This window comes from Hippichthys cyanospilos, chromosome 1 (assembly GCF_059441005.1).
Source record: "Hippichthys cyanospilos isolate Australia breed blue-spotted pipefish chromosome 1, RoL_Hcya_1.0, whole genome shotgun sequence".
Taxonomy (NCBI): Eukaryota; Metazoa; Chordata; class Actinopteri; order Syngnathiformes; family Syngnathidae; genus Hippichthys; species Hippichthys cyanospilos.
Genome location: NC_142369.1, coordinates 10,062,191 through 10,084,766, shown reverse-complemented (window position 1 = coordinate 10,084,766; position 22,576 = coordinate 10,062,191). Strand labels below are relative to the sequence as shown.

The 22,576-nt window shown below is 45.1% G+C and overlaps 3 protein-coding genes across 7 annotated transcripts; 1 reads left to right on the top strand and 2 right to left on the bottom strand.

Moving 5' to 3' along the window:
- The first annotated feature begins 473 nt into the window (after window positions 1-473).
- On the top strand, window positions 474-4,277 carry LOC148429062 (uncharacterized). Its single transcript, XM_088410199.1, has 2 exons — window positions 474-703; window positions 2,263-4,277. Exons 1-2 carry the CDS (start codon window positions 526-528, stop codon window positions 3,690-3,692), a joined length of 1,608 nt encoding a protein of 535 aa, XP_088266325.1. The 5' UTR covers window positions 474-525; the 3' UTR covers window positions 3,693-4,277.
- A 1,625-nt stretch (window positions 4,278-5,902) lies between these two features.
- On the bottom strand, window positions 5,903-10,032 carry LOC148429061 (peptidyl-prolyl cis-trans isomerase-like). The gene is made up of 4 exons (XM_088410546.1): window positions 9,863-10,032; window positions 6,957-7,076; window positions 6,539-6,711; window positions 5,903-6,262 (listed from the first exon to the last, which is right to left on the bottom strand). Exons 1-4 carry the CDS (start codon window positions 9,929-9,931, stop codon window positions 6,130-6,132), a joined length of 495 nt encoding a protein of 164 aa, XP_088266672.1. The 5' UTR covers window positions 9,932-10,032; the 3' UTR covers window positions 5,903-6,129.
- Window positions 10,033-11,134: 1,102 nt separating this feature from the next.
- Window positions 11,135-22,127, bottom strand: LOC148429060 (zinc finger MIZ domain-containing protein 2-like). 5 transcript variants are annotated; one of them, XM_088410092.1, is made up of 20 exons: window positions 21,568-22,114; window positions 20,797-20,903; window positions 20,254-20,634; window positions 20,022-20,178; window positions 19,675-19,914; window positions 19,494-19,605; window positions 19,253-19,350; window positions 19,096-19,188; window positions 18,736-18,898; window positions 18,533-18,674; window positions 18,379-18,457; window positions 18,122-18,253; window positions 17,930-18,032; window positions 17,701-17,858; window positions 16,568-16,635; window positions 16,406-16,474; window positions 15,039-15,304; window positions 13,902-14,068; window positions 13,650-13,793; window positions 11,135-12,834 (listed from the first exon to the last, which is right to left on the bottom strand). In XM_088410092.1, exons 2-20 carry the CDS (start codon window positions 20,844-20,846, stop codon window positions 12,715-12,717), a joined length of 2,742 nt encoding a protein of 913 aa, XP_088266218.1. In that variant the 5' UTR covers window positions 20,847-20,903; window positions 21,568-22,114; the 3' UTR covers window positions 11,135-12,714. The 5 variants fall into 5 exon arrangements, with proteins under 5 accessions (XP_088266218.1, XP_088266200.1, XP_088266209.1 ...); XM_088410074.1 differs by having other exon boundaries at window positions 13,650-14,068; window positions 20,254-20,450; window positions 20,520-20,634; window positions 21,568-22,113; XM_088410083.1 differs by having other exon boundaries at window positions 13,650-13,796; window positions 21,568-22,106.
- Between the last annotated feature and the right edge of the window lie 449 nt (window positions 22,128-22,576).

The window sequence follows — 22,576 nt, the reverse complement described above, 5'->3', positions numbered from 1 at the left end:
TGATTTTTGTTATGAAAAATAGTACTATGATATTGAAATAGCAACCAAATAGAGTACAAAAAAAAATGATGCAATGTGTGACTTGTGATACACTATACAATAATTCAAAGGATGTTGTACTGCTCCTTCTGTTGTGCACGTTTTGGCCACCAGGGGGCAATATCAAAGCGACACATGATATTGACTTACTGTACTGTACATCAAGAAGACTATCACAAAAACTCTAGATACAGTAATATATTTATAATATTGCTTTTTTTTTTTGCAGATAAGAAATAGACATATTTCAGGTACCTAGTAATACTACAACAAACAAAAAATCATATATATTCTACACTCAATTTTAATCAAATTTGGAAAATACACACTTAAGGTTACAGTAAGTCAAAACGGACAGAGGGGGCGGCAGTTAGCCAAAAGCTTGATGTAAACTGGAAAAAGAACAAGAAGAAAAGGCGGAAATTGGTCACGTTTCCATATTTATTTGTCCAACGATGCACCAGGGCAGGCAATAAAAACGTCAGAATGTTAAAAGATATAGTTAGGGAACGCTTGATCGCAGCTGCTGACGAAATCTTCGGATTGTTCGAAAGAACCATCGCGTCGTACGAGGAGCAACTGGGTCGAGCGAGAGATGAGACAGAGCGTCACCGACGGCAATTGGAGGATGTTTGCAAAACTCGAACGACGTTGCACGGCCAAGGTTTGCCTACGTTCTACGAACTTCTCCGAGATATTTCATTTTGGGTGTTAAATAAGTTAAAGTAACATGTTTAACGGTCGGGAAAAAAATACTGCGCATGCGTATTTATATGAAACATAAGTACGGTTAACCTGTAGGGACTAATTGCAAAGTTTTGCTGTTGGAGACATGGAGACACAAAGGCGTTATTTTATTTTGGCTAAATTCTTGTGATTTTTGCCCAACGTATGGCTTTTCCTTTGAAGTGTCAAACTTCAGTATGCCGTTCCTTTGAAGTGTGATAACTAAGTCATTTCTGAATTTTTCCCTTTCAACCACTCAAAATGTTCATTGGCAGGCCTATCTATACACATAATGATTTTTTTTAATGCCCCCAATCGAAAATAATAGCAGTATCATTCTAATAGCAAAATTCACTCTGCTGGGCGTTGTGTTTCTCACCCAGTAGGCATGTTGCAATGAAGCTTTGATGCTTTGAACCTGTTGGCTTTGTTGTTTGCCCATTTGCACAGCGTTGTTCAGTTTTGTGATGGCATGTGAAAATGCAAAATAGTGATTGTCGGGAAAACAGACCCCCAAAATGCCCAGAACCGATGAGAGTAAAGAAATTCACACACCCACCCTGTAAGAGTTGACATCAAACAATAACAATAAACCAGTGCTTTTTTTTTTTTTTTTTTGCATTTGCGGGAAGCACCTTTTTTGTTTTCTTTTGCACATGTGCAAAATTGCAAATATGCATGCCCAAATAGACTGAAAGTGAGCTCAGACACATCCACACCAAACTGTTTGTAATGCCAACCGTTTTTATCACATTTATTTTTTTAACCAATCAGCAGCGGCCATTTGGCCTACGGCGCCCCCTAGTGACTTTTGGGTGTTAAGACTCGCAACGCTCAAATTCCTTTATTTCCATGTTTTCGACTCGCCAAAGAAACGATTGCATCACTAATCAGGGAAAATGCATGATAAAACATCAGGTTTACAGCATATCAAAAATGATGAATTATAATGGGAGTCAATGAGCCAGAAAATGGCATTATTACAAGAATTTTGTGCGACTCTCCCCAACCTGTTTGCAATAAGTTAGAAATTGCAGCATAGTGCCATTTTGAACTTCTACATGTTTTTACTGTCTTGGGGAAATATTAGCTCCCTAGTGAATTTTTTTCCAATGCTTTTCCTTTGATGAAACACAGAAAAAAATTAAAAAGCCAAAAAATGGACAAATAACACCAAAGGGTTTTTAAAGTTCCTTTGCCTCAGTAAACTGTTACAAAGTTTGATTATGTGCTTTTTGTATAGTTTGCTGTAAATTTTAGCTGATTTCAGACAATTTTGATGTGCTGAATAGAAATTTTATTTTCAAGTTCACAACTTAGGGGCACAAGCCACGAGCGATAAGTCCTTCATAATTCTGAATAGTTTAATCAGGTAATGAATATAAAGTGTTAAAAATCCATGTGTGTTCTTTTGGGCAAAAAATACACTAACACCTTACAAACAAAAGCTGTTTTTGTCTCTCAAACTGTTATCATGAATATGTTTGTGTTGTACAGATGCCCAGCATCTGATTGAACTTCCTCCTCGACTGCGCTGGTGGAGCTCCGTTTTGGAGCATGAGGATCCGCAGCCACCCAAAGACTATGACGAAGAGGAAGAACCACAGTGCCGCTCCTACGTCCAAGAGGCCAAAGACTATGACGAAGAGGAGAAACCACAGTGCCCCCCCTACGCCCAAGGAGAAATGGACAATTTACAGTCATCCCTCTTCAAAGAGGAACATGCCGATGTCGGTGCGCCAACCGTCATCTCTGTCAAGAGTGAAGACGACCAAGACGAAGCACCCCAACCGTCAAAACTACGAAGCGGAGGCTCGCTGCTCTGTAGCGGCCACATCGGTGAGAGTTTGAGAAGCGATGCCAGCTGTCCGGGTGATGCCAAACTCCCCAAAAGCTCCGAATCGGAGACGGGCAAAAATCGTTTCAACTGCCCAATTTGCAGCAAAGGCTACGCTTATCGCTCCAAACTGGCTGAGCACATGAAAGTGCACACGGGAGAGAAACCATTCTGCTGCTCCATCTGCACCAAGCGCTTCACACAAAAAGTCAACATGCTGTCACACATGAGAACCCACACGGGGGAAAAACCCTTTGGCTGTTCGATTTGCGGCAAAACCTTTGCCCACAAGCCAAACATGTTGTCACACGTCAAAAGGCACACGGGGGAAAAACCTTTTGGTTGCTTTGTTTGCGGTAAAACCTTCTCCCAAAAATGCAACATGTTGACCCACATGAAAACGCATGGCAGCGATCAAGCCTTTACTTGCGACGTTTGCGGTAAGACCTATTCTCAACGGAGCAGCTTGAGCGCCCACAAGAGGACGCACGACGCAAACAAGTCGTTAGCGTGCCCCGTTTGTGACAAGAGGTTCTCCCGCAAAATCTCTCTAATTGCGCACAAGCGAACGCACACAGGGGAGAAGCCCTTTGGCTGCTCGTACTGTGCGAAGAAATTCAGCCAAAAGTCACACTTGGATGCGCATGTGAGAACGCACACGGGAGAGAAACCTCTCACATGCTCACTGTGCGGCAAAACATACGCCTCTCGGAACATTTTGGACGCTCACATGCAGACGCATCAGGACGAGAAAACCTTCAGCTGCCCCATGTGTGACAAAACTTTCACCTGCAAGATGTTCCTGGTCACGCACATGCGAACGCACAATAGAGCGAAGCCTTTTGTCTGCTCTGTATGCGGCAAAACGTTTGCGCAAAAGGCGCACGTGGTATCGCACTTGAGAACACATGGGCACGGGGGAAGCCTGGCGTGCTCAATCTGCGGCGACACCTTTGCTTTCAAGCACGATCTGCACGTGCACACGCAAGCCCACATGGGCCATAAAAGGTTCTCCTGTTCTCTTTGCGCCAAAACTTTCACCCACTGCGGTTGGTTGACGGCGCACATCCGCACGCACTGCGGCAAATAAACGACAGATAGCCGGTGTGCTTTTTGTGGGGCTTATGCCGAGTTACAGTTACACTGGGTAACACCATTTTTGTGGATTCAGGTCTGACAGCTGTTTTGAACTGGTTTTCCGGTAAGGAATCCAAACTCTTTCACTGCGGGTTTTTGAGATACAGCGTCACATTTTTCTTAAATTATAAGATAAAAGTGCAAGGATGCATTGTGGCATTTGGCGGGTCACACCTCGAATTCTTTAAAAGCTATCATCAATTTTCTATAAATGTGTTTTTTTAAATGTCAATTTTAAAAGGTAAAGTTGGCTGACCCATCAATCTGTTTAAATGACTTTTTTTTTTTTTTTACATTTTATTTCTAACCATATGTATTTATCAATGTACATATAATCTTGTGTTCTGCTAGTGACTGGCCAAGTTTAAGCGAAATAAATGCTTTATTAGAATTAGTTTTGAATTATTGTCAGGTGTCAAACTGTCTCTTGTGGTCCAAATTGATGATTTTTGTCCACTCGATGCCTGCCGAAAAACTACGCTAAAATTGCTTATAAAAAATATTTTTTTGAATTAAAATCTTTGAATGCTATCATTTATTCAGTCTCATGAGTTTCAAATTTTGTTGAATATGACAATTAAAAAAATACGATTTTTTAAAAGTTTATTTATTGTTACTTTTATTTTTATGCCCATTAATAATCTACGTACCGCGTATTTTTCTAAGGATTCTGCTCCAACTTTCGTTCTTGCTTAGCAACGATACCACCGCAAGATGGCGACCGTGCACAGTGACTTCAGCTACGGTCAAAGCGCCAGAGCCGAAGAAAAAAACGATGCGAAAAACTGGAGAAGGGAACAAAATAAAAGTACATTAGTCGACGGCTGAACGCGTTTTCAAAATGTCCCAAAAGCAACCTTGCCGAGCGACCCAACGTGTCCAAGGTCCGTTCACTCGCATACTATTTCCGTCTTTCGAACATGCTTTGAGCTATTGTTGCTTGAGTCCGACTTGGTACTATTCGTTGCATTTTATTGCCGTGGGCTGAAATGTTTTGTTTTGCTTTTGTTTTTGGAAGGGATATATAATAATGGAAACAAATTAGGAGCCCGATCTTGATTCTCCCGTTTGCTTGGCTGCCACCAACAATTTTATTAAACACCAATAATAGACATAGTCGCATTTTATTGTTATACAAACAGCGGCCCGTTTCTACAACGGCAAGTGAAATCACATGCATGAATCCACATGGGAGAAAAACCTTTCGCCTGCTCCTTTTGCAGTAAACGTTTCACCCACAAGCCCAACACGGTGGCGCATGTGAGGATCCACGTGGAAGAGAAACCCTTTACGTGCTCACTTTGCGGCCAAGGTTTTGCCCCAAAAGTGGCGTTACACGTACAAACGCACACGGATGAAAAATACTTTGTTTGCGGTAAAGAATTCTATAAGGATGCCAGCTTGGTGTCACACATGAGAATGCACACTGGTGAAAAGCCTTTTGCCTGGTCGCTGTGCAGCCAAAGTTTTGCCCAGAAAGTCACGCCGGTGGCACACACGCGGACACACGCAGGAGAGAAACCCTTCGCGTGTTCATTTTGCCACAAAGTCTTTTCTCACAAGTCGCACATATTGGCCCACGTGAGAAGCCACACAAGAGAAAAACTCACCTGATCCATCTGCGGCGAAGGTTTTGCCCAAAATGTCTCATTGACCGTACACAAGCAAGTTCATGCGGGGGAGAAACCCTTTCCTTGTTCGATTAGTGCAAAGCGCTTCTCGTACAAGTAGTTTGACTGTGCGATACTGGCATTCGATTGTTGTTCTTGATAAAACTATCAAATTTTCCCTTGTCAGCACTACTGGTACACTTTGTCTAGCATGGTGAAATTGTGACATTAAGATGACTGGAATTCAAACGTTACATTAGGAAATACAGTATACTCAAGTGGATAAGTGTTTTCCATTTGAACTGTTCACTGAAGCAGATGAGAATACTCAATGAGATCGTTTAAGGGGTAAAAGCACCACTAAGGATTTTTTTAACCTGGCATTTGTCGATTTTAGAGAAAAGCGTAGTTGAAATACTTCATAAACACTTCAGCGCCTGTGTGACTTGAGAGTTCAGATACATGATTAAATTCTTTAAATTTGTGGTGCATTCAGCACATTGACCAGCAGAGGGCGCTTTGGGTTGATGAAAGAATTAAGCAACGGCAACAGTCGAGTCAAAGGCCATCTTTTATTTTGTCGATGAACAAAAACCATTTCTGAGCAGAACATTGAATGCAAACCGAACTTTCAGAGGCAAAGTCACGAATGCAGAGACAGGATTGGAATACTGACAAAAAAAAAAAATTAAAAAAGGAGGAAATGACTTGTTCCATTTATCAGCTGGAATGTGGAATGACTGGCTAGTCGTCGGAAGAAGCTGCGAACGGACGGTGCGCTCAGAGCTGGCCGCAGTCCTGGATGACTAACTTGGAGCTGGTCTTGCCGCCTCCGGAGCCTTTCGCCTCCATCTTTTTCACCACATCCATGCCTTCCACCACGCTGCCAAACACTACATGCTTGCCGTCCAGCCTGAAGGTGACCACACACACACCCTCATGTCAACTTCTGCTTAAAGGGAAACCCTTGCAGCTGCGCTGGCTTTTTTTTTTCCATTAGGGGTGCTTTGGTGCCATCTTGTGTCATTTATGTCAAAGAATTTTAAAGTGGCTATTGTATAGCATAGTTTGGTAAAAGGCAGTTTCTATTCAGTGTTTAAACACATTTGGTTTCATTTCTTTTAACAAAAGTGCGAATGTTTTTCAGCACTGATATAACTAGCATGTGAGGCAAACTGACGGATCTCACCAGCTGGTCTTTGCGGTGCAGATGAAGAACTGCGAGCCGTTGGTGTTGGGCCCGGCGTTGGCCATGGACAGGATTCCTTCCCCGGTGTGCTTCAGGGTGAAGTTCTCGTCAGCAAACTTGCTCCCGTAGATGGACTTTCCTCCGGTTCCATTGTGGTTGGTGAAGTCTCCACCCTGTCGGCGCACACGGGAGTCAGGACCACACCTGACCTGAAGCGTCAAGCCTTACAATCTCCGTTTCCCTTAAACCTTGTGCACGTCCAGCTGCAATCCCATGGAGATGTCAGACATTCGGAAATTTTACGTTTTAATCATCTGCTGAAAAGAGATGATTCTTCTATATCATTAAAAAAAAAATAATCATTTTTACTAGTCTTCAACCCAGGAAGTCTTCAGCAGGTTTGAAGCAGCCCGCTCACCTGGCACATGAACTCTGGGATGACGCGGTGGAAGGTGCTGCCCTTGTAGCCAAAGCCCTTCTCGCCGGTGCACAAGGCACGGAAGTTCTCTGCAGTTTTGGGAACCACGTCAGGGCGCAGCTGAAAAACAAGACGCAGTTAAAAACCTCATACTGCTATAACAACCCCTTCAAAACCTTAAAAAAAAAAAAAAGTGACTAAGCTGGTTTTTAGCAGTTATACCAAGATCAATTTTAAGGTCCAAAATGCATGAACTCTGTTACACAAAATGGAGGACCGGCTAATTGCTTTGATTTCTTTCTTTGCTTGGTGGACTAAACGGCAGTGAAACTGGAATATGAACACTTCTCAACTTTGCAAGAAAATGGCTTACTTCACGCAGTATTTATTGTGCTTCCTTAAAACATCCACAGTCTATCTTGGTAGGGATGTCTGGTCTTTGAGAGCCGCAATCCAGCCTGTTTTGAACGTTTTCTCTTTAAGCGTAATCAAGTGTGTTCATTGAAGCGGAATATCCAAAACAGGTGGGATTGTGGTTCTTGAAGACAATTGACTTTACAATCAACCCCTGGTTTAGGACTACAGATTCCACCTAAACAAGACGAGTAGGCAGCTGCGCATTTGAAAACAAACAAAAAAAACAAAACAAAATAGTAACCCACAATCATGGACATCAAGAACTCAATGAAATGTCAAAGAAACAGGAGCGTCCCAGGTGATTTGACTGCTTGATGCCAAAAAAAAAAAAAAAAAAAAAAACTGAGCAACATAGATCATGCAGGTAAAATTGACAATTTTTTAATTACTCTGAAATCCCAGCTTGCTTTGTTGTGCTAAATTGAACCTGCATTAGGACAAAATAGAATTGAGGAAACATCAGTTTAATGGAAAGACATCATGCTTCCAAGATCTTCTGGATAGGACGTCCACCCTGTACAAACACTTCTTCAAAGCCAAAAGACGCTACTTCTACATTTGGTGGCATAGCATCGCAGTAGCACTCATCAAATGTTGGTACCTGTACCGAGGAAATCTGAAGGCATCAGACCTAAAGGGGAGAAGAAAAAAAAAACATGCCCCTCGAGAAGGCTGCAGGCCTCATTTGGATGCTCTCCCTGGTAAGGGCAACAAGAGCAAAAATCAGGGTTGGTAGACAACTACATTCCCCATCATCACAACCACCGCCACCACCAAAAAACAAAACAAAAAAAAGGTATATGACCCAGCACCCGCACAGGAAAAAGGCAAAGTTCCCAGCCAGCACAGTTGCACTTTGTGCGCTGTGGAAAATGCTAACCCTTACTCCTCCATTTCTGTTGGAATGACCACACGATCTGTTATGATTACATGGCGAAAAATAAAAACATATCATTCATGGAAAAACCAGCATCTTTGAAAAAGAGGCTGATGTTCTGGAAAATAGCAAAACCACGGTTTTTACGCTTTTAATCATAAAAGATAATAGTTACTGGGATAGGTAGCAGTACTAAATAGGCTGATATTCTTGTATCATGTAATGGGCGGATCATTCATGCCGTAAAAATGTGAAAAATTACTTTTTTTTTTATCCATTATTTCTGAGGTTTGACATTCCAAGCATTAGTGTTTGATCTAAAAAGCAGAACATTTGCATTAATCCCCGAAAGAACGAGCAGCACCCAAACGCAGCCTTTTATAAGCGCGTTATGACTTATGTAACGCTAACAAATGGAACCCTCGCCCCGCACCCCCTCCCCCTTTCCCCCCTCCCCTCCCCTCACCGCGGCATGGAACTTTCCAGAAGGCAGAAGTGTCGCAGTCCCGCGGAACGACGCCGCGGAGCCATCTTTGTTCCAAGACACGGGAGAAAATTTGGTGAAAAGGCGAGCCCCAGTCCAAACAGGAGGGATGCTTCCAAGCGAGCAGAGTATGCAGAGGCCGGCGAACGAAAGGCAGATGGGCGCTGGCGCCGCCACAGCAGCGGCCCAGCTTCTCGTGCTAAGTTAGCATTAGCTACCAGTGGGCAAGAGCGGGAAACTGAGGAAAAATCCATACCGCGAGTCGAAAGCGTACGTCCGAGCGGCCGCCATATTGGACCTGGAAAAGAGCCCGGCTTTTAACTGGCCGATTTCATTTAGCAACTTCGCCCAAGACTGCGTCTTTTTAAATTATTTTTACGAAATTGTTAATGTAAGTGATCAAGGGATGAATAAGAGCAGACACTATTAAATACTGATTTGATAAGCGAATGAGTACCCAAATATCTTCTAAATTCATAAATGAAGGAAGGCACCGGCAGCAATATTGAATAATGCAAATATAACCTACAGTTACGATAGCCATCACTGTATGCAATATTCCCAAAAAGTAGAAACTGCTCCCAAAGTAGTAATTCATTTAGAGACCTATTAACAAAAAACGTAGCGGTTTGTATCTTAAAAAAATAGTATTTTCCGACTTTATCAAATCACAGTGCCGGGCAATGATTGTTGACGTTTTCTGGGCGACCATTTAATGATGCGCAGTCCATTGACATGTGTTAATTTGCAGGTCAAAGGCAACACCTCCAATATGGCGGACGCGCTGACGTCCGGTCGGAACTTAAAGCCCGCTCAATGAGGCGGGGTCGACGTCTACGGCACACGCAGCACGCCGCACTAGCACGTTAGCATCGCACATGACTCGTCGAGCCTAGCGTGCTAAACTAACGTTGCTAACGCTCAAGCATAGCCGAAAAAGAGGCTAGCGGCAATGCGAACCCGCTGACCCACGGCCGATCGCACGTCCCCGGAGTGACCCAAAGACGGCCCCCAGTCCGTCTCGAGGCTGGCTCCGGGCCCCGCGATCGCCCATCGGCACTCGGCTGCACAAAGGAAGCGCGTGCTAACGCCTTGCCGCATCCCGAGCATTGAAGCGGGCTAACTTACCTCCATCACCACTCTGCCGAGAGGCGCGCCATCGGAGGTGATGTCGAAGAACACTCTTGGTTTGGACATGTCTGCCGATTTGCTTCCAAGAAGAAGGCAAGAAGAATTCCCAGCGAACCGCTATGAATGACAAAGAACCGAGAAAGATGGCCGACCGTCGATATACTTTATATAAACCACCAGTGGGCGGTGATAGTTCAATTCGGCCAATGGTGAGCGGAGACGAGCGTTATTGGCGAAGACTGTGACCAATCATCAAGCAGATAGCGAAGCTCTCGCCAAGTGACGCTTTTCGAACGGACAGGCCCACTTCTGAAATGCGTTTGATTTGGGACCAGAACGAGGCGATGATGCGGAGCCTTTTAAACACGTTTTCACAAGCCGTCGCCGCGCACAACCTTCTAACGGCATAACTTGTACACAAAGCCGAGCGCAACCCGGGCGAAGGTCTGGACCCGCAGTCGGAGCGCGTTCCCGGTGTTGCAGGGGGCCGGGGTGAGAAAAGGCATGCGCGCTCACGCGTACAGGGTGCGGTTATCCGCACGAAGTAAAAAAAAAGAAAAAAAAACACACGAATAGGAGTCAATTGCTTGCGTTTACCCTTTGCGCTGATGTCAGGAACTCTCAATACTTTTATGTTCATTAACATTATTTGTTTCACATTTGCGCCGGTCTTACTTCTAAGCGATTGAAACCTGCACGTTTTGACTCCAGCATAAAAACAAAAGTGGATTTCTTTTAAACGACGACGTTTTCGCGTTGATTCTCATCTGCACACCAACTGAGGTCATGAACTTGCTGCTGATCACAGCAAGGCATTGGGGGAAGCAGCTGACAGCAACAAATCAAGAGCGAGCCTGCAAAGGGGGAAATGAAAAGACACATTGTGAACACGACCGCAAGACATTGTCTTTTTGCCATCAATTCATGACGTATGAACTTTCATGGAGATCCATGTCTGTGGAGCTAAGATATTCTCGAATTTTTATTGTTAATATTTCTTGAATATGAACCTATCGAAGCAGCGCTCCCAATTTCGTCGCATATACGCTATGCGATGACAATAAGAGTATTCTATTCAATGGCCTTTCTCAATAGCCTGGAGATTATGGCCGATCACATGGTGACCCGAGTCTCCGCAATATCTCCCGACAACAATCTCCCTTAGAAAGTTTGTGTCAAGTTTTGCATTGCATCACTGACATTATCCAAACGAAGCATATCGATTTAGAGACGCAAAATAAAGTCTTGTTCACGAGAGCAGTCTTCGGGTCCGTTGAAGTCATTTGCTTTTATTCACAGTCATCATTGCATGAAAAGACATGAAGTATTTGAAAAAGATGCAAGAAATGTGCTGCGGTCCCGTGGTGACTTTGAACCCAACACCAACATCATCAACATAGCTTATTGGTTTGATTTTTCAATTATGTCAATATTAAAAGGAGTTAGAACATCAAAGGAAGCAACTGTAGCGGAAGGAAGCGGTCAAAATGAAAGTAAAAAGGACAGTTGATTGTGACGTATGCTGAACCACGTCTTTTTAGCCACTTTCAACATTTTTTTACCCCATGCAACCCAAACTATTGTGCTCATTGCTAATATCAACGTGTACAATTAACCACGTGGCAGGGCAAAAAAAACAAAAACATTACGGCGTTAGATCTGTGCTACAGTTAAAAGCACGTAAAAGATCATAATGCATTAAAAATAGTTCGGGTCCACAAGAACCATTGTACGCAACAGTGGACATTCCATAAAAAAATGTTTGGAATGGTAATTTTCAGTTGTGTATTATAGATGATCTTTAACCCATTTGATATTTTTTCTTACTTTAAATACAAATGAATGCACAGGGGAGGAATTAGAAAAAGTTGTTAGATTTTTATGCCGGTTAAAATTAAATTGGCATGTTGATTCAAAATAAACTGCAGTGATTTCTGTTTCTAGCATGTCTAGCGAGCTCTTCCTCCACATTTTTCCCTCCAGATAAACAAAATTCCACTCATAAACTGTAGTGGAACAGGTCATACACTCATCTACACTCAACCCGCAATTTGTGCAGTCAAAATTGACACAGTGCGTTGAGAGGTGAGTGCAGCTCCCAGTTGGTCAGTACTATCAATATCAAAAACAGAAAGCAAGCGCAGTAGCAATTTAGAGCATTAGAGCTGGCTTCTCGCTTAACCTTCTAACCACGGGCATACATTTACCAAAGTTGTATTTCATTTTATGCTACTTTTCTAGTTTTTAAAGCTTGTGGTTATTCCATACTAATTTATTTCATATTTCTTTATGGAAACGGGGGGGGGGGGGTCCTTTACATCAAAAGTTTGACGAGAGAAAAAACATCGAGATCCCCCAAAACTTGTCCGTGACCACTTTTATAAGCGTCTGAGTCCAGAGGTCAAGGCGTGAGGTCCGACTGAACGTTCGATTGGTTGCGCGTGTACCGGCCAAAGTCCAATTGAAGACCGCAAAAGCAGGAAGTAAATTTTGACAGTTTCTGGCACTTCCTGTTCCAAGGTGTGGCTGTTGGAACTGCTTCCTTATGTGGCGGCTAGCCGTGAGTCAACACATACTAACCGCTAACAGCAGAGGCAGGAGATGAAAAAGTGGAGGAGGAAAAAAAAATTGCTGGTTGGTTTTGTCACATCTTGATTGGAGGGTCAACTTTGGATTTTCATGAAGATTTCCAAAGTGGGAAAGAAAACAAGATGTGTGTCAGGACTTTGGAAAAAGGGGGGCAAAAAAATCTCTTGATTGTTGAAAGACAACAAAAGGACAACGCTTTGACCAGTGTAAAACGTAGAGCAAAAGCAAAGTGAGGAATGGTCGCAGGGTGAAGCTTCCGTTCAGTTGTTCTCGAAGAGAGACAGCAGGTCGTCGTTGTTGTTGTTGCTGTTGCTGTTGGGGAGGTCCGGAGGTCCCAGGTATGACAGGAGCTCGTCCGGGTTGCTCAACTCTGGGAGGAGCTGAAACAACATCCACGTGCACAAATACACAGATGTCTTACAAGGACAAACCAGGCGCATGCTCACTCACATCAAGCCTATTATAGCGAATTAAAACGAATTAAATCAAAATTAGAAAAAAAAAAGATTAAATAAATAACAAAACTACGCATGCTTCACAAAATGAATGTTTCAAATTGAAAATGTTAATAAAACGAATTAAATCTCAAAAATGTCCTTGGTTATTGTCTATTGTCTTGAGCTGCTATGTGAGTAATAGGAAAAATAACTGCTTCCAGCGCATTCAATGTTACACCGGCGCGGCATTCACTGTCCACTCACTATGTAGGAAATCTGAAACAAACCTAACCTGCAAAAAATTTATAACTTGCAGATATGAACAAGAAAATATGAAGACTTTGGAAAAAAATAGATTTATCGTGTTTTGCTATCGTTTTGACGTGGTCGCCAAGCTGTTGGTGCGTCCTATAAACGGTAAAAAAAGAAAATGCGAAAATTTGATCCTAAAATCAAGAGTATGTCCTACACACAGGTGTGTCCTATATTTGGGGAATTATGGGATTTAAAAAAATAAGACTAAAAAGACTAAAATAAACAAGTCAAAGCAACACTAAAGAGAATCAGGTTGAAAAAAAAAAATCTGCCGTGAAAGCTAAAAAAAACAACTAAAAAGAACAAAATAAAAATGACTATATCCTGCTGTGTCCATTACAGTGGACACAAATTTACAGGCTGACTCTCACACAATGAAAAATCCCAAACTATTGTAATTGTGACACACGCACACAACTCTCACGCAAGCTCAAACGACTCACATCGAGAGAAGCTTCCGGCACGTCGGCGCCGGGCCCAAGGCTGAAGGCGTCACCGTGGAGACGGGCATTGTGGTTGCTACGCTGCTGCAGCATGGGGTTGACGGCCCCGCCCACTTGAAGGTTGCCATGGAGACCAACAGATGGCTGCTGAGGAGGGCAAACGCCAACATTTGGAGGACGGGAGAAAAAGAAGCAAGTTAGACTATTCATTTCAAAACACTTTATTTCAAAAGGGGTCGGCGGCGTCTGTACCTGTGCGTCCGTCAGCGGCTTGTCCGCAGACAGGAGGGCGCCGGACAGTTCTGAGCGGTAGGAGAGGGGGGGTGGACCGGGCGACGAGAAGTCTCCCCCGACCGCCCCCGGAGTCACCGGGCCGATGTTTAAGTCCGAGAAGGCGGGTTGGCCGGGATAGGACGGAGCTGAAACACGCGCAGGCATCCATGTCATTTATGAAAGTGTTCATTTGTTCATGACGTCACGAGCGCCTTGAGATATGAACATCGCTAGTTGAGTTTACTGAGTCACCTGTACCCCTGTGAAAATCATTTAAAATAATTATTGAATTCATTAAATGTTTCAAGAAAATGTGCATAAAGTGCATAAAGCAAATTATATGTTTGGTAGGTTATTCAATTTCATTATTATTAAAATCCAGATTCTAGAATGTTTCGATGAACCTTTTTTGTGCCACCTGTTAAAGTACAGATTTATTTTACTCAACAGATCTCTACTATCATTCTAAAAGACAAACAATACTTAGTTTATTTTTTTTTACAAATATTCATTTATAAGTATTTATTTTTAAGAACAGATCTGACACTTTATGTTGATTGTTTTTGTTGGCAAATATTTATTAATAATTAAGTTAACGATTTATTGTTGGGAACATATTTCTAAAGTAATACCAAAAGAATGTTGACTATTTTGTGTGGATTAATATTTACTTATAATTATTTATTTTTAAGAACAGGTCTGACACTTAATGTTGATTATTTTTTGTGGACAAATATTTACTTATAGCGACTTCTTATTGAGAACAGGTCTGACACTTTTTTTGTGGACAAATATTGATTAATAATTATTTTTTTTCTTTTTCATGACAGAGCTCTTCTCTGAGCCAAAAGAAGACACTTTATGTTGACTATTTTTCTGTGGACCAATTCAAATTGTTTGAATGGTTGTAAAGTTGAACAAATCAGACCCTAATTGTGCCTTAAAATACTTGTATTCAAAAGTTGTCATATTTTTCTCATTTTTCTGCGTATGTGTGTGTTCCATGATATATGGGAATTACATTTATGTTTTTGTTTTCTTTCCAGATCAAGTTGGTTTGAAATTTGAAAGCCTACAAAAACGTCTGCGTGACTATCCCGTGCAAGAAAAGCGCACCTGCCCCCGAGTAGTCGGGCGTGTTGCTGCGTCTGGCAGCCATGGCCGGGTACCGCACGGGGGAGGACGAGGGCGCGGCAGGAGGGGCGGGGCCCAGGGAGGCGATCATCTCCATAACGCTGGGCAGCACCATGTGACTCGGGCTGAGGGTCCGACAGCGCTTGAGCGCCGGGCCGTCCGACTCCTCCTTGATGTGGATGTCCGGCTTGACCGGGACCGGCTTCCAGCTGCACACCGGGTCGATGGTGATCTCCTCGTACTCTGAACTGGAAGCACATAAACCACATGTGAAACTCGCGCCGGTGTCACATGAACCTCACTAATTTCATCACACGCGTCTTCATTATTGTAACGTGAGCGTTCTGTCACATTTCTGTTACATGAGCATCACGTGAGCAAAACGTGACTGTCATAAGACTGTTACATGGGCATTAGGGGAGCATCCGTAAGATCACATATGTCACAAGACTGTTACATGAGCGCAAGATGAGTCACATGACTCCCACATCGGCATCGTGTGACACGTGACGTCACGGTAACAGTGGAGCTTTACAACATGGCTGTCATGCTTGTCACATAAGCACCGCATGGGCATTACAGGAGGATCCGTAACATCCCCAATGTAACATGACTGGCACATGAGCGTCACATGACTATTTTGTGCGTCACATGACAAGTCATGGTTATCAATGGAGATTCACCACATGAGGATCCGTAACACCACAAATGTCCCATTAGAGTCACATGAGTCATGTGACTATCCTGGACGTCAATTGACAATGTTTTGGCCATCCCGTTTGTCACATAAGCTCCACATGGGCATTACAGGAGGATCCGTAACATCCCCAATGTAACATGACTGGCACATGAGCGTCACATGACTATTTTGTGCGTCACATGACAAGTCATGGTTATCAGTGGAGATTCACCACATGAGGATCTGTAACACCACAAATGTCACATCAGAGTCACATGAGTCATGTGACTATCCTGGACGTCAATTGACAATGTTTTGGCCATCCCGTTTGTCACGTAAGCTCCACATGGGCATTTCAGGAGGATCCGTCACGTCACAAATGTCATATGAGGGTCACATGACTATCTTGCGTGTCACATGACAATGTGATGGCTGTCAATGGAGCTTCATGACATGGGTGTCACGCTTGTCACATGAGTACAGTACATGGACATTACAGGACAATCCATAACATTACCAATGTCAGATGACTGCAACATGAGTGTCACATGACTATCCTACATGTCACATGACAACGGAGCTTCAGGAATGACTGTCACGCTTGTCACATGACCGCCACTGGCCGTCAGGTTATCACATGACTGTCAAACACGTCAGGCGAGCGACTCACTTCTGAACGTAGATGAGGATTCCCAGCATGTACTGATCCACTTCCAGGCCTTCCAGCAGGGCCGTTTTACTGCACGAGGACACACAAACAAACACACCCGAGTTGAAAAAAAATGTTACCATGGCGACATGAGGAGTTGTGCATTTGAGTTTATGTGCATACTTGCACACAGGACATCTCCAAGTTCCTCTCTCGCAGTTGAGCTGCAGGTACGACTCCAGGTCAAAACACTGCGCACAGGAAGTGCATTTAGAACATCAAAGCAAATCACACATATAATTTGATGCTCATTCCAGGGATCCCACAACCAGTATTTTGGTGAGTCTAGTTGACTAATTGTATCATATGTAAAAAGCATCAGTAAGAAGCTGCTCCAATATAACCATCCTTAGCTTACAGCTTGAATTCCTTTTAGATATGTAATTTCATGATAAAAACAATTATGGTAGTACATTCAACTTTGATTAAACTTTGCAGGTGGCAAAAGCATTCCTGGCATGTTGATAAATGATGGTGATATTCAAAAAGAAGGCCATACTGTGGCCTTTAATATTTTTTTGCTGTAAAAGTTAAATACATTTTAACATGGAACCTGCTCGCCCTACAAAGTTGCACTAATTCTATGAAGATTCTATGATAGATAATAAATACAGAATAAACAAATTGTAAACATAATTCACTCCACCAAACATTTCTTTAAAATATAGACATCAGTGAACTCAAATAAGTAAAATTATGTAAATGCACTGTGCTAAGGAAAACTAAAACAAACACTTGTATTGGTTTAAACATCGTTTATATTTTATGCATCATTTAAAAGAAGCTAAACAAGCAAAATGTGGTATGCACCTGAAATGGGGAGAAACAAATTCCTCAAGATTAGCACTATAAATGAGTAAATTGCTTTAGTAATTCTAAGCTACAGTAAATGATTAAATATTAGCACTTCATAACCTAGTCGATTACTTCAGTACTTTGGTACCTAAGGTAATTGAAAAGTACTTTTCTAAAGTAATCAATTACATTAGACTTTTAGTACCTAAAGTAACCATTTACTTACTAACATAAACCAATCGATGACTTTGGTAAATTACCTGAAGTAATTGATTACCTTAGTACTTAACTCATGCTAATGTGATTGCTAACTTGCTAGCATCAGGAAATTGTTGTAAAAAATCATATGTATGGAAGATACTAAATGAGTCAGGAGTTATATTCACTCCAACACTCTGACACGCACGCACCCATGATTCCAGCTGAGAAAACTTTAGAAAATGAGGAGTTAACACACATACCTGTATGTGTCTGCAGTCGTGTCCTCGAGCAGGCAGCTGTATGCGTCTGAAGGTGATGGGACACTTGAGCGACACCCTGATGGCCGTCTGCTCCACGCCGTCCTCTCCATTGAGCCCGGGCGTCCCGGGAATGGAGCCGCTGCTGAAGTTCCTTTTGACTGAATGCACAAACTAATGAATATGCCGTCAATGACGTTTTAGGACATAGCCCAACGTTGCCGGGACTCACTCTTGGCGATGCAGTGCTCGGCGGGAAGTCTCTTCTTCATCAGTCCCTGAAGAACCGAACGCACCGAGGGACGGTGGACGAGCTGCAGTACAAACAGGTGGGACTGCGCCACGAGGCGGAACGGATGAGACAGAGAGGGTGAGATGGGCAAGAGACGGCGCAAGGAGAGCGAGCGTGCGGCGTGTGACTGACGCAGCAGCAGGCGGTGACGGTGATCTGGATGGTGTTCCTGCCCAGCTGGCACACTTGCTTCAGGTACAAAGGCTTGTGCGACGTCTTGTTGTCGCCGCGCTCGATGGTCAGCGGCGTGGCGTTCACGCTCACCTGAGGGATGGCAACAGGAAGGGGAGAAGCTTAGATGAAGGGTGATGATGGGCCAGGGCGAGTTTAGTATGACTCATGAGCATCACACGTCTTAGCAAAGTCACAGGACTGGATGGGTGTCATACCTGGACGGAAGCCGGCCAGTTGGTGTTCATCTGCCGATCTTCGTGGTGGTAGCACTTGAACTGAAGCTCCAGGTCTGGCCTGCTCACGCACACACACAGGTCAACGCTTCCTGCCACGTTAAACTCTTACTGTGAAAAGGCGGCAGGAAATGACCTCATGATCAGCGTCTTGTACACGGAGTCTCTAAGCTGGAAGACGTGGTTGCTGACCGCCAGGTTGTGTTCCAACCTGAAGGGCTCCAGGACCACGCCATCTCGCACCGGGAAGGTCAGACGCAAGTCGTCACTCGGGTTACCTGCCAAACAGGAAGTCAGCTCGCCCGCTTCCTGTGATATCACGTTCAGTTGGACATGCACCTGTGGGCTGGGCTGGTTTGATGTCGGGCAGGAAGGAGGATTTGCTGACGTCACTGTTGCCAGGAGACATGTAGGGCGGCGCCATCGAGCTGCCGGGCGTGATGGGCGGAGTCGGGTTCCCGGGGAGCGGAGAGCTGGGATAGCCTGGTAATCCTCGGCCGGGCTGAGTCACATCGCACGCCATATGTCAATAACGTTAACGCCCAACACACTTATCTGCATGTGTGCAAATACATGAGGCACACGCACATACACAAGCACACCGTGTGTATGCAAGTATTTACACACAGAAAAATAAACACAATCCCACTCAAAGAAATACATAGACACACGCACTTGTGGACACTAAAATACTCATACCCCAGATGGCTGGTTAAAGGAAGTGTAGACTCCAGGGGCTCCCCCCGCTGACATCACACTCAAACCCCCGCCCGGACCATTGAACTGCTCCTGCTACAAAAACACAAACATTTAACACAAACGCACACACACCCAACTACAGTATGCAGACACCTACCTTGTAGTATTGAGAGTTGGGGGGCACAGATGGGGGATACTGGGGCAGGGACACCTTCTGGTAGGAGGGGGTTGAGCCTTGCCTTTGTGGGGCGGGGCCTAAAACACCAGCATCATCAACAATGACATGCGGCTAAGCGAAAGCACTAGCGACAATTAATGCTAGCAAGTACGTAATGTTAGCATCATCTGCTAACGCAAGCGCGGGAATAATTGCGAGAATAATTTTTTCAGGGACTGACCTGGGTGGTATTGAGAGTAGGAACCGGGACCGGGTGGTCCGCCCCCGCCTGAACTCGGCATGGAACCAGAACCAATAGGAACTCCGTACTGCTGAGGCACCCCCGGGAAGGGCTGAACAGGAATGCGATTGGTCAGATTCCACTTTGGTCTGTCAGATGACAGATTTGAGTGGAAACTCACCTCTGAGTTGTAGGGCCGCTTCATGCCCTGTGGGGGCCGTGAGTGAGTCTGCTGTGGTGCGGGTGAGTAATTTTGGTGCGGCGCAACCCTCTGGGAGCCTCCGGGCCCATACATGGGGCTCATGGAGGCTGGGCCCCTGGTGGGACCCAGTCCCGAGCTCATGCCTCCGGGTGACATACCAGGTGGGGCGCGGGGCATAGAGTGGGCCATGAACTGGTTGTTGAACGAGGGGCCACCCATCTGGGACAAAACAGAATTGGGGGATTGGCCCAGTCAAGTTAGACCTCAAGCAAAACTAGCAGACTTGACAAGTGTGTTTTAGGAAATAGTTGGCAAATGGTGCTCACCTGTCCATAGTTCATTTCCTGGTTCTGCTTTTCTTGGATGGCAGCCACCGTCGCCGTGGCGGTGGCGGTAGCTGTGGCAGCGGCGGCGGCGACGGCAGCAGCAGCGGCCTGCGTGAAATCCGCAGCCCCCCTGGACCCATTGGGATTGGTGGAGTAGCTGCGAGTGTGTTTGTGTCAGAGTGTAAACAGTCATCACCTGTGACCGCCACCTGGTCAAACATGTAAAACCCACCTTCCCGGGTACCCGCCCGGCCCGCCCACGTAGCCCCCACCGGGACGGCCGTAAGTGCCCTGGTTCAGGTAGGCCTTGTTGGGTTCCCCGTAGCTCTGCTGGCTCACATAGCCCCCCGGGCCCTCAGCCATGGATGGGCCCCCAGGGCCTTGCATCACAGGAGCCCCAGCCGGATTGTTCCCTGGCCCCATCGCGCCCTGATGCAAAGAGAAGGCGGAGTGTGAATGATCCGAGAACACGCTCCAGCAAGAGAGCGTGTGCCATACCTGGCTGGCGGAGGGGTTGGTGACACCCCACACGGTGGTAACCACGGAGAGAGACCCCGGCGGCTGGTTGGTGGGCTGCTGCCAGCTGGAGGGCTCGTACCCGTACGAACCCTCACTGGGGACACACGGGGAGTGAGGGATGAGTGGGTGGGCCAAAAATCAACTTTCTACATGTATTTCTGACAGTTTGTTATGTGGCAGTGCATTAATTGGGTAATAATGAGAGAAAGATGTGTAAAGATATAAGTGTGTGTATCTACTGTGTGAGCATGTGTACCTGTGTGGGTTGCTGGCCAGTCCAGCCTTCATCTGATTGAGCGGATTCATTGGGGTCTCTGCAGGCAGTCAACAGCAGCCAGTGCAGGTGGTTATATACATAGAAAACTGCAATGATCACAAACTAAACTCAAAAGTTTTTAAGGTCAAGTGTGTTGTGATGGACAAACTAAATGATTGAAACCACGTGATAACTCACAAAAACGCACAAACGATTACTCTTTCACAAACACGAAACAGACACATCACAACAGACACTTGTTTTACAGTCACACACACATTCATCAAATCATCCACAGGCACGGGGGTGTAACAGCCTCGTTTCGAAATAAGTGTCGGGAGTCATTTTGATAGGAATAATGCTCATGCTAACGCTAAGCCGACAAGCAGACACCTACGCCGCTCGCGTTAGCATTAGCATTAGCAACGGACAATCAACAAGCCGCTTTACCTTACCAATCACACACGGTCGTACTTTTATAGAAGTTTTAAACATACGCGGCGATTAAACATTCCAATATGAACGTTGGCTCCGTGCAGAGTAGTCTGCCTTCACCAGCTGTTGAGCGGCTAGCCGGGCTTGATCAGCCCGGCGGATGACAATGGAACGTTTCCAGTCGCAAGCTAACATTTTCCTCCGAGACACATTTGTTGTTGACAATGGCCGTATTCGGGTTATCAAGTCGTGTGAATTTAAAGTCGCATGTATGGCGAAATGGGCCAAAGGCAAACACGGCGACGTGCTTCAGGCCAAAGGTTGAGGCTGTCTTACCTTCGCCTCACGGCCGCCGAACAAGCCCCGCTGCGGGGCTGTAAGCTCTGTGCTCCTCCGGGCCTCCGGGGCATCAAGAAGCTCTAGTCCGTAATTAGCCACCGAAGGCGGAACGACCTGTTTCAACAAGTCCTTTAAAATCCAGAAAAGATCCTCCGCCGACGACCAAGATTCGCCCGGGGAGCTCCGGGTTTACCGCCTGACCCTCCGCCGGCCTCCTCGTCGACTATCCGGCCTCAGCAGCCGCCAGCATCCCCCGCTGCCCCCCGGCTCCGCGACCACCTGCACGGCAACCACAACACGCAGCACGGCGGGGTACAGAGGGCTGCTCTTCCGCGGCCTTGCTCCACATCGCCGCCGTCACACCGGAGAGAATACGACGGCCTTCAGGAGGAGATCGAGGAGAAAGAGCTGTCTGACACCGGAGGGAGGGAGGCAGCGATGGGAGGAGGGTGGGGGGCGTTGGGGTGTCGCACAGCATCATCGCATACAATACGGGGAAGACCACCCAATTGCTGCTGATACACATTTTGAGTTTTTTTTTATGTATTCTGTCACAGACTGACGCGACGATACCCTATTTTGTTGCTATGGCAACAAACGCTGTCAATCTCGCGCGTCTGACGTGAACACACAAAAGGAATTTCATAAGTTGCTTTTATTGTGCCTATCTGATATGAGCCCGTTGAGAGGGAGGTCCTGTCTCATGCGAGGACCCAAGACACACACACACAAGGAGTGGAATAAAGTGTGTTGCGTCAACTTGAAGGAAGTGAAGCTCAGTGTTCAAAATTCCAACATTTGAAATGCGGATTCATGCATATGACCCATGATGCAGCCGTTTCAAACAACGTGTGTCGCCGTCTTGACCGACCAACCCAGTGTCATTTATCAGAAGCTGTCAATTTTGCTTACTACCCTTTGGCTTTGACATAACTTGTTGTACTCTATATTCATTGACATATAGTGAGTGGCAACCAGTCCATATTTCTTATAAGGGTTGATTGTT

What these genes read in the sequence shown, in the direction of transcription:
- LOC148429060 (XM_088410057.1), bottom strand. Translation starts at nt 20,846, where the DNA reads ATGAATCCGCTCAATCAGATGAAGGCTGGACTGGCCAGCAACCCACAC. An exon ending in CTACTCTCAATACCACCCAG is followed by an intron (nt 19,351 to 19,493) that starts GTCAGTCCCTGA and finishes CTGGTGTTTTAG; the next exon opens with GCCCCGCCCCACAAAGGCAA. An exon ending in TACAAGACGCTGATCATGAG is followed by an intron (nt 18,458 to 18,532) that starts GTCATTTCCTGC and finishes GTGCGTGAGCAG; the next exon opens with GCCAGACCTGGAGCTTCAGT.
- LOC148429062 (XM_088410199.1), top strand. Translation starts at nt 526, where the DNA reads ATGTTAAAAGATATAGTTAGGGAACGCTTGATCGCAGCTGCTGACGAA. An exon ending in AACGACGTTGCACGGCCAAG is followed by an intron (nt 704 to 2,262) that starts GTTTGCCTACGT and finishes TGTGTTGTACAG; the next exon opens with ATGCCCAGCATCTGATTGAA.
- LOC148429061 (XM_088410546.1), bottom strand. Translation starts at nt 9,931, where the DNA reads ATGTCCAAACCAAGAGTGTTCTTCGACATCACCTCCGATGGCGCGCCT. An exon ending in TCGGCAGAGTGGTGATGGAG is followed by an intron (nt 7,077 to 9,862) that starts GTAAGTTAGCCC and finishes CTTGTTTTTCAG; the next exon opens with CTGCGCCCTGACGTGGTTCC. An exon ending in TCCCAGAGTTCATGTGCCAG is followed by an intron (nt 6,712 to 6,956) that starts GTGAGCGGGCTG and finishes GTGCGCCGACAG; the next exon opens with GGTGGAGACTTCACCAACCA.